At 41.6% G+C, this 13,075-nt stretch overlaps 1 protein-coding gene across 6 annotated transcripts in view; it reads right to left on the reverse strand.

Annotated features, from left to right (window-relative positions):
- Positions 1 to 4,033: 4,033 nt before the first annotated feature.
- The window catches only part of LOC129706266 (lysine-specific demethylase 7B-like), a 72,759-nt gene continuing 63,717 nt past the window's right edge, over positions 4,034 to 13,075 (reverse strand). For 2 of the 6 annotated variants that reach the window (XR_008725026.1, XM_055650418.1), the window contains 2 exons: positions 5,693 to 5,790; positions 4,034 to 4,503 (listed from right to left, as the gene is read on the reverse strand). Coding sequence is in view for 4 of the 6 variants with exons in the window: in XM_055650418.1 (XP_055506393.1) it covers positions 4,447 to 4,503; positions 5,693 to 5,790 (155 nt within the window). In the remaining 2 variants the exon portion in view is untranslated. Of the gene's footprint in view, positions 4,504 to 4,804; positions 5,103 to 5,692; positions 5,791 to 12,979; positions 13,073 to 13,075 lie in introns of those variants that run through there. The other 4 variants (XM_055650415.1, XM_055650417.1, XM_055650416.1 and 1 more) reach the window with 4 other exon arrangements.

The following is a 13,075-nucleotide window of genomic DNA, read 5'->3' on the forward strand; positions in this document are numbered from 1 at the left end:
CGTCAGCCATGCGAGAGGAACAATGCTTACCAGCCATCTACACACCCTGATGCAGCATTTCCAGTGGTGAGGCCGAATCCAGATAAAATGTTAATGTAGTATCCCTCGTCCCCTCCTATGCCATTCCTTCTACTAATTTCCTTTTGCTGCTTTCCCTCAGATCCCACAGTGGTGCAGTGAATCCCACTCTTGTACTCTATGCCCTGTCTGAAGGCATGCTTGCCAAACACTCTCATAGTCAACCTGTCTGCCCGAGTGTCCACTTTCAGGGAAGTATGCACCGTAAAACACAATCTCTCTACTGTACAACGTTCTTCAGGACTATTCCAAATACTGTGTATGCCCTACCTGGATTGAGTTACCAAATATGCATCACTTCACACTTATGCGAGGGGGAATTTATCTAATTTAATTCCATTGATTAGGAGACCACTAAGCTGAAACAAGCACCAATTAATATCGGAGTTTCTTGGTTGTAAACTACTCTTTTCCATTCCAGAATTGTGCATGGCTGCATTGGGTAATGGAGACCCTGAATAATGGTGGCACTTCATGGTGCAAAAACTGCTGGAAGAACTCAGTGGGCCAAGCAGCAACTATGGAAGCAAAGGAATGGGTGCACTGCATTAAGGCCAAGGGCATCAGGGGAGATGGCCAGTGTAGAGTTGTAAGGGAGGGGCGAGGCAGAGAATGGCTGGTGGAACCATATAAAGGATGGATGATGGGCACATGGAACCTGGTGGGGGAGAGTGATGAGTTAAGATAAGGGGGGGGGGGGGGTGCTGGAGGGATGGAAAAGAGATACTGGATGGACTGATGGGAGTGAGAAAGGAACATGACATTGAAAACAATATTTAATTAATATATAATTTAATTAATTGGGCTCTAAATTACCTGAGCAGAATAGGTGGTGCTGTTCTTTAGTTTGCGATTGGACTCGCCCAGGCAACGGAGAAGGCCAAGGACGTATATGACAGTGTGAGAATGGGAAGGGGCACTGAACTGTCATGCTACTTGGGAGCTCAAGATAGCCATTGTGGCAGGGTGCATGTGGTCCATAAATGGTTGCCAATGTAATGGGGGTCACATTACAAGCACAAAATGCAATAGACAAGGTTGGAAATGGTTCATGTGAATTTCTGTCTCACCTGGAATAGCTGTTTCGGTCTCCAAATGATGGTGAGGCTGGAGGTGTCCTGATGCAAGGTCTCAACCCAAAACTCCGACAATCCCTTTGCCTCCACGGATCCTCCAGAAGTTTATTTTTTGCTCCTGATTCCAGCATCTGCAGATTCTGTCTCCCCATATTTCATGGTATTGTATTATCTTCCCATTTCCATGTTGCAAAAGCAACTCAATGTGAAGTTTAGCTAAAGTATGTCACATTTAGATTTTGGATCTTTATTTGCCAAATAGAGCCTGAGTATGTAAATTATAACTGTGGATTATGCTGCTGTATCTTTGTGCTTTTGTACAAGTTTAATTCCTGTAAAGAAATTTGATTTCTAATTTTAGCCTGACAGATGTTTGGCCTGGTGACTATTGTCTTTCCACTTGCGAAGCTCTGGCTAAAAGAGCAATAAACTGCCCTCCTTTACAGCCAAAAAATAAGGTTGGAGAGGTGTGTCTGTCAATTCACAGTGTGCTTCATGACTAGAAAGATGTCAGAATGGCCAAAGTAGTTCCTTCAGTCTTGATCACCTTGGGGCCAATTTCCACTACGATTTATAGTGTCATAAAACACAAACAGTCTCTGTCCCAACTCGTCCACCCTGACCAGCATGTCTACACTAATTCCCTTTATGTGCACTTGGCCCATATCACTCCAAACCTTTTCTTTTTAAAACATGTTTTGTTTTTAAACATTGTAATTATACTTGCCACCACCACCACTTCCCCTGGTATCTTCTTCCATACACCACACTCTGAAATATTTGACACTCAGCTGACTTTAAATCGTTTTGCTCTCACCTTTAACTTATGCCTTCTAGATTGCCCTATCTCGATTTTATACCCCTCAATCAACCTCCTTCACTCCATCAAAAAGTCCCAATCTATTCAATCTCTCATAATTCAAGCCCTCCAGTCCATGCAGCATTCCTGTGAATTGTCCAGCTTAATCAAATCCTTCCTACAGCATAGAACCAGAAGTGCATACATCATTTCTGAATGCAGCCTAATCAAACATTTGTACTACTTTACCATAATGTCCCAACTCCTATACTCAATAACCATATAACAATTACAGCACGGAAACAGGCCATCTCGACCCTTCTAGTCCGTGCCGAACACGTATTCTCCCCTAGTCCCATGCACCTGCGTTCAGACCATAACCCTCCATACCTTTCCCGTCCATATAACTATCCAATTTATTTTTAAATGATAAAAACGAACCTGCCTCCACCACCTTTACTGGAAGCTCATTCCACACAGCCACCACACTCTGAGTAAACCATATAATATAACCATATAACAATTACAGCACAGAAACAGGCCATCTCGGCCCTACAAGTCCGTGCCGAACAACATTTTTTTTCCCCCTTAGTCCCACCTGCCTACACTCATACCATAACCCTCCATTCCCTTCTCATCCATATGCCTATCCAATTTATTTTTAAATGATACCAATGAACCTGCCTCCACCACTTCCACTGGAAGCTCATTCCACACCGCTACCACTCTCTAAGTAAAGAAGTTCCCCCTCATATTACCCCTAAACTTCTGTCCCTTAATTCTGAAGTCATGTCCTCTTGTTTGAATCTTCCCTATTCTCAAAGGGAAAAGGTTGTCCACATCAACTCTGTCTATCCCTCTCATCATTTTAAAGACCTCTATCAGGTCCCCCCTTAACCTTCTGCGCTCCAACGAATAAAGCCCTAAGTTGTTCAACCTTTCTCTTTAACTTAGTTGCTGAACCCCAGGCAACATTCTAGTAAATCTCCTCTGTACTCTCTCTATTTTGTTGACATCCTTCCTATAATTGGGCGACCAAAATTGTACACCATACTCCAGATTTGGTCTCACCAATGCCTTGTACAATTTTAACATTACATCCCAGCTTCTATACTCAATGCTCTGATTTATAAAGGCTAGCATACCAAAAGCTTTCTTTACCACCCTATCTATATGAGATTCCACCTTCAAGGAACTATGCACGGTTATACCCAGATCCCTCTGTTCAACTGTATTCTTCAATTCCCTACCATTTACCATGTACGTCCTATTTTGATTTGTCCTGCCAAGGTGTAGCACCTCACATTTATCAGCATTAAACTCCATCTGCCATCTTTCAGCCCATTTTTCCAAATGGCCTAAATCACTCTGTAGACTTTGGAAATCCTCTTCATTATCCACAACACCCCCTATCTTGGTATCATCTGCATACTTACTAATCCAATTTACCACACCTTCACCCAGATCATTGATGTACATGACAAACAACAAAGGACCCAACACAGATCCCTGAGGCACCCCACTAGTCACCTGCCTCCAACCCGATAAACAGCCATCCACCATTACCCTCTGGCTTCTCCCACGGAGAAGAAGTTCCCCCTCATGTTACCCCTAAACTTCTGTCCCTTAATTTTCAAGGCATGTCCCCTTGTTTGAATCTTCCCTACTCTGTGGGAAAAGCTTATCCACGTCAACTCTGTCTATCCCTCTCATCATTTTAAAGACCTCTATCAAGTCCCCCCTTAACCTTCTGCGCTCAGTCTGCGCTCAATACTTCAGCTGATGAAGATAAATATACCATTATCCTTCTTTGCCACCCTGTCATGACTTTGAGGGAACTGTGTAGTTGTGTCCCAAGGTTCGCAGTTCAGTAACACTCCCCAGGACCCAGCCATTCACTGTGCATATCCTCCCCAGAGTTAAATTCCCTAAATATACAATTGTAGTTGCCCAAGTTAAATTCTAATTGCCAATCCCATACCCACTTTGATGTGAAATTGAAAAATAGTGTAAGATAGTTGGATTTTGGAAGTGATAAACATAATCATTTTAGAATAAATTAAAAGGCAAGGATTATTCATTTGGAAATATGGTTCAATATTTTATATCTAAATTATTTTGTTCAACTGAATCAATTCCTCAATAAATAGTTTTCTCTTTTAAAAAAAAAACAATGCTGTTAAATTAAAATGCATCAAATAATTTGGAAGATAAATTACAACAGAGAGTATCTTAAGAAAAAACAGAATAGCGTCCTTTAAAAATGTCTGCTAACCCTGAACGATTTTCAGAGCTTCTCCATTACAGTCCTTCTCTCCCCAGCTCTGATACTTCCATTATTGCTCATCTGTGCTTCAACAGTGCATATCCAAGGGTCTCTTCCAAGGGCACGAGGTAGGGCCATCTATGCAGCAGCATTGTGACCCTCTTTGGCCCAATGCTAGTCCATAAAGTCTTATTTCTAAAGAAAGAGGCGACCACTTCGGTTCAGCTTCAAAATCTTTCCCAGTCGCTGCTTTGCAGTTGCCATCCCTTTCTTTGGACGTTTTCCTATCAAAAGGTTAATAAAAATCAGTTATGTGAAAATTTTAACAAAGCAATATTCATACACTTGATGAAATAACCAACATTCTCCCATTAGGGATACCTGTGTTGTTACTTCCCAATGGTGATATCCCGCCCACCCATCTCTTTGACCAGGACTCTCGTACATCAACAGTGAGATAGTCTCTGATCAGGATGCCCCAGTATTCGTGGGATGGTTTCCCTCTCTATTCAATGATGGTGAAACGGTTTTACCTCCCTCTCTGATCAGGCGCACCCTTGTCTTACAAGGATATTGATCACTGACCTTTTGTTGCCTGATTGCTCACGGGTGGTGGATTGGAAATGGTCGTCTTGCTGGATGGATGCAGGGGTGGCGAGGTTGATATTCCAGGATGGATCCAATCTGGACTGTCACCATTGTCAACTGGACTCCCTTGCAGGCCACAGTCAGTGGTTGATCGGTACACTGCACCCAGTGAGTCAGAAGCAATCTGACCCTCACTATCCACCATTTCTTCCACTAAAATCTTGTTCTCCTGAATATTTTGCCTTGCCATTGAAGAACATTCTTTTCGGAGATGTTTTAGTTCATTCTTCAATATCTTGAATAAAAGTTAGAGTTACCTTTGTTTAACTGAGCAACCCCATGCCAGTCCTGACCTCCCCAAATCCCTCAGTATACACGCTTCAACATGCTGAAAGCCCCCACTATCCTTGACCTGAGTATCTTCTCAACATTGTTGGCAATCAATTGATTTTGTCCATGGAATGCCTTGTCTTACTTGGCAGGGAGAAAAAGGGAACATGGGCTTAGTCTTTACTAAGACTAGCAAACTTCGTACCTGGAGATCAAATCTCGGAAATTCCATTCCAGACATTACTGCCCAGCGATCAGATGGTGAAACTATACAAACTATACAAATACAACTAGACATTTAATTTAAGCTTATAGTTTCAGTTATAACACATTTTCAGCAACCCTCCACAGCATCCGACAACCAATTAGGCAAAGAATCCAGTTTGCATAATCATTATATATCCAGGTAGTATAGAGGAGTGGGCCAATCAGCAAAAGCCTTGCTGGCACAAAGTATCACTTCCCCAGAGAGCTAATTACATAGTAGATTCTCCCTGATCAAATCACAATCCATGTCCTAAACACTCAGAAGGCACACTGGGAACAACGTCCTACCTCTTCAGATAGTCTAGCTGTAGTTCCCATTATGGCCCTTGTTTCACTATTCATCAGCACAGTACTGCATTCAGCGGCTTCCTGCTTCCCGGGCCCAGCTGTGAAAACATCAAACACTCAATCAACAAAAACCAATGACAGGATCACAAGACTACAGTGAAACCAGGAATTACAACCCATATAAATGAAACCCATGGTCTACAAATAAAATCAATGGTAATTACTGCTTGTGCCCCAGAAAAGTTTCAACAATCTAAGTTAAACGTAGACAAAGGAAATCAACTACCACCCTCCTCTCCTCAACCCCCCCCCCCCCCCTCCCCAGCACGCCTCTTTATTGCATGCTTTTACTGATTCCCGTCCTTTCCTCTTTCACAAGCTTGTCTCTCTACAAATCTTTCTCCCACATTCCTCCAGCTATCAGGCAAGAGACGGGCATATTTATTCATTAGACACATTTTTATGAAACATCTATGGGAACACAATCGACGGAGATTTAATAATTTGAACCAATTAAATATTTACAAGCCACCTGACAGCTGCAAAAAAAAGTTAAAAAATCATCAGTTCAGAGATTAGAAGTGATTCCATTGTTCCACTGAAGGGCAGAATTGTTTTAACTAGAAAAAATGAATTAGCTCAGATCAGAAAAATAGTGATCTTCTTCAGAGGATTTAAAATATGCTCTGGATTTAGTAGTATTGATTAAATTTGGTTAACCATACTTCCAATTGTGAAGGGGCCTTTATCAAGCAGTAACAATAAAATTATCAAATTCAATCCTGGGTATGAAAACAAGACAAAAGCTTCCAATATTCTTTATCTTCTGGATGATCAACCATGAATCATCCATTGAATGGCGGTGCTGGCTCAAAGGGCCGTATGCCCTACTCCTGCATATATAGTGAAGTTAGTGAGGTAGGTTTCCTCATGCAGCTCTTTTTCATGGGCTGACTAAACAGTGCTATTGCCTTTAACAAGTGTGATGTTTCTTTTATTTTCCAATAAATCACTCAAGAGTTAAATTAAAAAGTGCTGCCAGTTTCCTTCCTGAAAAAAAAGAATTAAAAAGCAGAAATGTTGAACTTGCACAACCGTTTTGGTTACACATGTATTGTGAATCTGCCTGGTCTGTACATTATAAAAAAGATAAATCGGTTTTGTCGAATGTAAAACAAAAATTACATGGACAACACCTGACCTAAAATATCTTCTTTTCAGAATTTTGCAAATCATCAATCAATGGCTGGGTTAGTAGTGCTGCTGTCTCAACTCCAGTGGTCTGGGTTCAATCCTGACCCCGTGTGCTGCCTATGCAGAGTTTGCACGTTCTCCTTGTAACTGTGTGGGTTTTCTCGGGCATTCCAGTTTCCTCCAACATAGAAAGTAGGTGCAGGAGTAGGGCATACGTCCCTTCGAGCCAGCACCGCCATTCAATATGGTCATGGTTGATCATCCAGAATCAGTACCCTGTTCCTGCATTCTCCCCATATCCCCCCCATATCCCTTGATTCCGTTAGCCCTAAGAGCTATATCTAACTCTTGAATACATCCAGTGAATTGACCACCACTGCCTTCTGTGGCAGAGAATTCCATAGATTCACAACTTTCTGGCTGAAAAAGGTTTTCCTCATCTTAGTCTGAAATGGCATACCCCATATTCTTAAACTGTCACCCCTGGTTCAGGACTCTCCCAACATGTGGAACATTATTCCTGCATCTAGCTGGTCCAATCCCTTAAGAATGTTATACGTTTCTATGATCCCCTCTCATCCTTCTAAATTTCAGTGAATCCGTCCCAACGAAATGCCTTTTCATGGCCAATAAATAGTCCCAACTGTGTAGATAATGATAACATTTTTGGGCATGTTAAGGGGGATATGGGAGAAAAACAGTGGGGATTAATGTAATGTGAATAATGTAATTATTCATGTAAACCAGATGCTCAATGATCAGCACAGATTCAGTGGGCTGAAGGGACCATTTCTGTGCTGTATTTCTCTGATAAATGTATGGTAATTTATGGTAGGCGAGTGATCCTGTTTTCGTGCATTGGTGTAATCAGCAACATTGGTAAAACTAGGAATGGCATTCTTCTGACAGAATTTAAAGTGTTGGCTTGAAATTACAATCGAACTTCTGCTCAGATGCAAGGAGATTGACCAGAAACATGGTCGTATAACATGGTCTGAAGAAGGGTTTCGGCCCGAAACTTTGCCTATTTCCTTCGCTCCATAGATGCTGCTGCACCCGCTGAGTTTCTCCAGCTTTTTTGTGTAACCTTGACCAGAAACATAACTGTTTCACAAGATCACCCTGATTTTCAAAACCTGCAATGTTTTGTGTTTCCACATTTGCCAAGCAGTAAACAAAAAACATATTTTAATTGGACCATTTCAAATAAAGTCCTTTTCTTCTTACCAGATTTCAACGAACCTCAGAGATAGATTTAACAATACATTTACAAAAAATATAGACATCCCCACACTATTAAAAAATACAGAAATACAAGTCTTTTCTTTAAAAATCTAGTAAGTCACACCTACTCAAAGGGCAAATTTTCTCATTTCCTCATTCAGGGAACCTAAAACATTACTTCCCTGTTCATTCCTCATAATCACTGCATTTCACAATATCAGCTCTACTTTGGAATCCCACATGCACGAGACTCTAAAATCTGAGATAAGGTGCACCTCACTCCGCCATGCTTGTACCAGCTTTTAAAAAAAGAGTCCTCGCAAACAACAAACATATACGATCGCAGTACTGTGCATGTTATGATAGGCCCATCAGTCCTACCAGCTGCACCCTAGACTAGAGCTGCTTGTGAACCTGGAAGTGTATGTGAACATAAAAATCAGGGTCCAGAGTCTCAGAGTATTTCATTCCCAAATCTCTAGTTGAGTCTAGTAAAATATAGGGAGTTCATTAAGATTGCAAGACTGGTAACTCTTAAGGAATTTTCAGACCCACTGCAGATTATATGGTCAAATAGGAAGGATATAAACAGACCTTGCCAGCAGTAGACACAGGTAGGTCAGGTACCATGTTGTCAATGTACAGATGTTTTTGTTCTCAAATTAGTGGAGTTTGAAGACAATGGCATAGGAGGTAGTGACCAAAATATGATAAGTTTTAATCTACAATTTGAGAGAGAGAGAAGGGAAAATCAGAAGTGTCGGTATTACAGTTGAGCAAAGGGGACTATGGAGGCATGAGGGAGGAGCTGGCCAAAGTTGACTGGAAAGAGACCCAAGCAGGGATGACAGTGGAACAACAATGGAAGGTATTTCTGGGAATAATACAGAGGTGCAGGATCAGTTCATTCCAAAGAGGAAGAAAAATTCTAAGAGGAGTAAGAGGCGACCATGGCTGACAAGGGAAGTCAAGGACAGTATGAAATTAAAAGAGAAGTATAACATAGCAAAGATGAGCGGGAAGCCAGAGGATTGGGAAACTTTTAATGAGCAACAAAAAATAACTAAAAAGGCAATACGGGGAGAAAAAATGAGGTACGAATATAAGCTAGCCAAGAATATAAAGGAGGATAGTAAAATATTCTTTAGGTTTGTGAAGAGGGAAAAAATAGTTAAGACAACTGTGGGTTCCTTGAAGACAGAAACAGGTGAATTTATTATGGGGAACAAGGAAATGGCAGACGAGTTGAACGGGTACTTTGGATCTGTCTTTACTAAGGAAGACAAAAACAATCTCCCAGAGGACCTCGGGTGACGGAGGAACTGAAGGAAATTCACATTAGGCAGGAAATGGTGTTGGGTAGACTGATAGGACTGAAGGCTGATAAATTCCCAGGGCCTGATGGTCTACATCCCAGGGTACTTAAGTAAGTGGCTCTAGAAATTGTGGATGCATTGGTGATCATTTTCCAATGTTCTATAGATTCAGGATCCGTTCCTTTGGATTGGTGGGTAGTTAATGTTATCACACTTTTTAAGAAAGGAGGGAGAGACAACACAGGGAATTATAGACCGGTTAGCCTCACATCGGTGGTGGGGAAGATGCTGGAGTCAATTATAAAAGATGAAATAGCAGCACATTTGGATAGCAGTAACAGGAACGGTCCGAGTCAGCATGGATCTTCTGGAATTTTTTGGGGATGTAACTAGGAAAATGGACAAGGGAGAGCTAGTGGACGTAGTGTACCTAGTCTTTCAGAAAGCCTTTGATAAGGTCCCACATAGGAGATTAGTGGGTAAAATTAGAGCACATGGTATTGGGGGTAAGGTACTGACATGGATAGAAAATGGGTTGGCAGACAGGAAACAAAGAGTAGGGGTTAACGGGTCCCTTTCAAAATGGCAGGCAGTGACTAGTGGGGTACCGCAAGGCTCGGTGCTGGGACCGCAGCTATTTACAATATACATTAATGATTTAGATGAAGGGATTAAGAGTAACATTAGCAAATTTGCAGATGACACAAAGCTGGGTGGCAGTGTGAACTGTGAGGAGGATGCTATGAGGATGCAGGGTGACTTGGACAGGTTGGGTGAGTGGGCAGATGCATGGCAGATGCAGTTTAATGTGGATAAATGTGAGGTTATCCACTTTGGTGGCAAGAATAGGAAGGCAGATTATTATCTGAATGGTGTCAAATTAGGAAAAGGGGAAGTACAATGTGATCTGGGTGTCCTTGTGCATCAGTCACTGAAAGTAAGCATGCAGGTACAGCAGGCAGTGAAGAAACCTAATGGCATGTCGGCCTTCATAACAAGAGGAGTGCAGGGGCAAAGAGGTCCTTCTGCAGTTGTACCTGGCCCTAGTGAGACCACACCTGGAGTATTGTGTGCAGTTTTGGGTTCCAAATTTGAGGAAGGACATTCTTGCTATGGAGGGAATGGCGATGGCGGGACTGTCATATGTTGAAAGAATGAAGCGACTGGGCTTGTATACACTAGAATTTAGAACGATGAGAGGATCAAATTGAAACATAAGATTATTAAAGGATTGGATATGCTAGAGGCAGGAAACATGTTCTCGATGTTGGGAGAATCCAGAACCAGGGGCCACAGTTTAAGAATAAGGGGTAGGCCATTTAGAACAGAGATGAGGAAAACCTTTTTCACCCAGAGAGTTGTGAATTTGTGGAATTCTCTGTCTCAGAAGGCAGTGGGGGCCAATTCTCGGGATACTTTCAAGACAGAGTTATTTAGAGCTCTTAAAGATAGCGGAGTCAAGGGATATGGGGAGCAGGCAGTAACGGGGCACTGATTGTGAATGATCAGTCATGATCATAGTAATGGTGGTGCTGCCTCGGTGGGCTGAATGGCCTACTCCTGCACCTATTGTCTATTGTCTAAAATCAGAGCCAAGCCATTCAGGAGAGAACCAAGGTAATGCTCCTTTCAGAATCATGAGTGTGTGCATGTAACCTCAATAATTATTTTAGATTTAATAGTTTTTTGTTCTGCATCAGCATTGACGGACTTGAAGTCAAGGTTGAATAAAAAAAAAACTTAGGTCTCACATCAACCATGATAGGCTGCGGGCCGAGGAGCTTTATTCTGCAGTTTCGTGACCCAAGTCACCAAACTACATGAAATTTTCACATATTGTGTAAAAAAATGTATATAAATCACCCCTGAAACTCGATATGAAGAAGACTTGCACATTTTTTTATTAAATTAGACAAAAATGGCTGAGGGGGCTTCACAGATGCCTGTTTTACTGGAGATTCCGATGTGTTGTTCTGTGGAATAAATGTCGTGGAAACTTGCAGCAGGTAATTGTATTTAGTGGGAAAAGCATAAAAAAGGCTGAAGAAAGTGCTGCGAAGTGGATTAAAGTGCAAGAAAGCCTTCAAAGTCCCTGCTGATGTGTGGAACACAAAGAAGGCCCCCATGAATCAACTCTAACTGAAAGGTAAGATTAAAGTCTGAATTTATGAAAATCTATCTTTATGGACTTTAATTAATTTAATATAATGTGAATAAATTCATTCATTCATTCACTCACTTACTTCATTCAATCATTCATTCATTCATTCATTCATTCATGAAATTGAGGGCCTAAACTATAACACAGTCAATTAAACATTGTCACTAATGCCAGCCTGTTGTAGAGTAATAAGTCTTTAACAACTAATCTCGGAGCTGCCTCCGAAAACTTACTGGGAAAAAGTGCTCCGATCGCGGGACCTAGGTACTCGCGGTAAATAGCGATCGATATCCATCCGTTTTTCTCCCGTTGTCGGGGTCTGAAAACGACCGCTACAGACGGCACTATGTACAGCCTCACCCGCCCCGCCCGCGGAGATGATCCGCGGCTCCGCGATCGCGAATCGGCCGCTTATTAATTGAGGCCGCTGCTTCACTTTACCGCGAGTACCTAGTCGGAGCACTTTTTCCCAGTAGGTTTTCACAGGCAGCTCCGAAATTAGCTGTTAAAGACTTATTGTCACTAATGCCAGCTTGTTTTAGAGTAATGTTTAATTGACTGTGTTATAGTTTAGACCCTCATTTTCATGAATGAATGAATGCATGAATGATGAATAAGTGAGTGAATGAATGAATGAATAAGGAATGAATGAATGAATTTATTCAATTATAAAAGGGTGCAATTAAATTAATTAAAGTCCATACAGATAGATTTTCATAAATTCAGACTTTAATGTTACCTTTTAGTTAGAGTTGATTCATGGGGGCCTTCTTTGTGTTCCACACATCAGCAGGGACTTTGATGGCTTTCTTGCACTTTAATCCACCGCAGCACTTTCTTCAGCCTTTTTTATGCTTTTCCCACTAAATACAATTACCAATTACCGTTTCCACGACATTTATTCCACAGAACAAATCGGAATCTCCAGTAAAACAGGCATCTGTGAAGCCCCCTCAGCCATTTTGTGTGCTAGTCTGAAACAAAGCGCGTGATTGGCCAACTGGCAGACAACTCAATGTTAAACGTGCTTTGATTGGACTAAAAAATTCCTGACATTTTTCCGTTTTTTCTCTAATTTAATAAAAATGTGCAAGTCTTCTTCATATCGAGTTTCAGGGGTGATTTATATACATTTTTTTACACAATATGTGAAAATTTCATGTAGTTTGGTGACTTGGGTCACAAAATCCTATTTCTAGACACATTTTTGATGCACGGCCCACGGCCCACAGCCTATGATCCCACTCAATAGCAGAACAGGAATGAGGCCGAATGGCCTTCTTCTGAGCTTTAACTTCCTGAGGTGGATACCAGGAACTTGTATATTGTGTAAACAATCTTCAAAAGGTTTCCCGACTCAGGAATTCTCCTGTTTGCCGAGAATCTCATTACCTCTGGATTGTTTATCCAAAATTCTGTTGTCAGCATCCTTGCTTTCACCACCCCATTCCCCATCACTCCAGTGCTTGTTGGGAGTTCCATCTGCTG

Source organism: Leucoraja erinacea, chromosome 19 (assembly GCF_028641065.1).
Source record: "Leucoraja erinacea ecotype New England chromosome 19, Leri_hhj_1, whole genome shotgun sequence".
In the NCBI taxonomy this organism is placed as follows: domain Eukaryota; kingdom Metazoa; phylum Chordata; class Chondrichthyes; order Rajiformes; family Rajidae; genus Leucoraja; species Leucoraja erinaceus.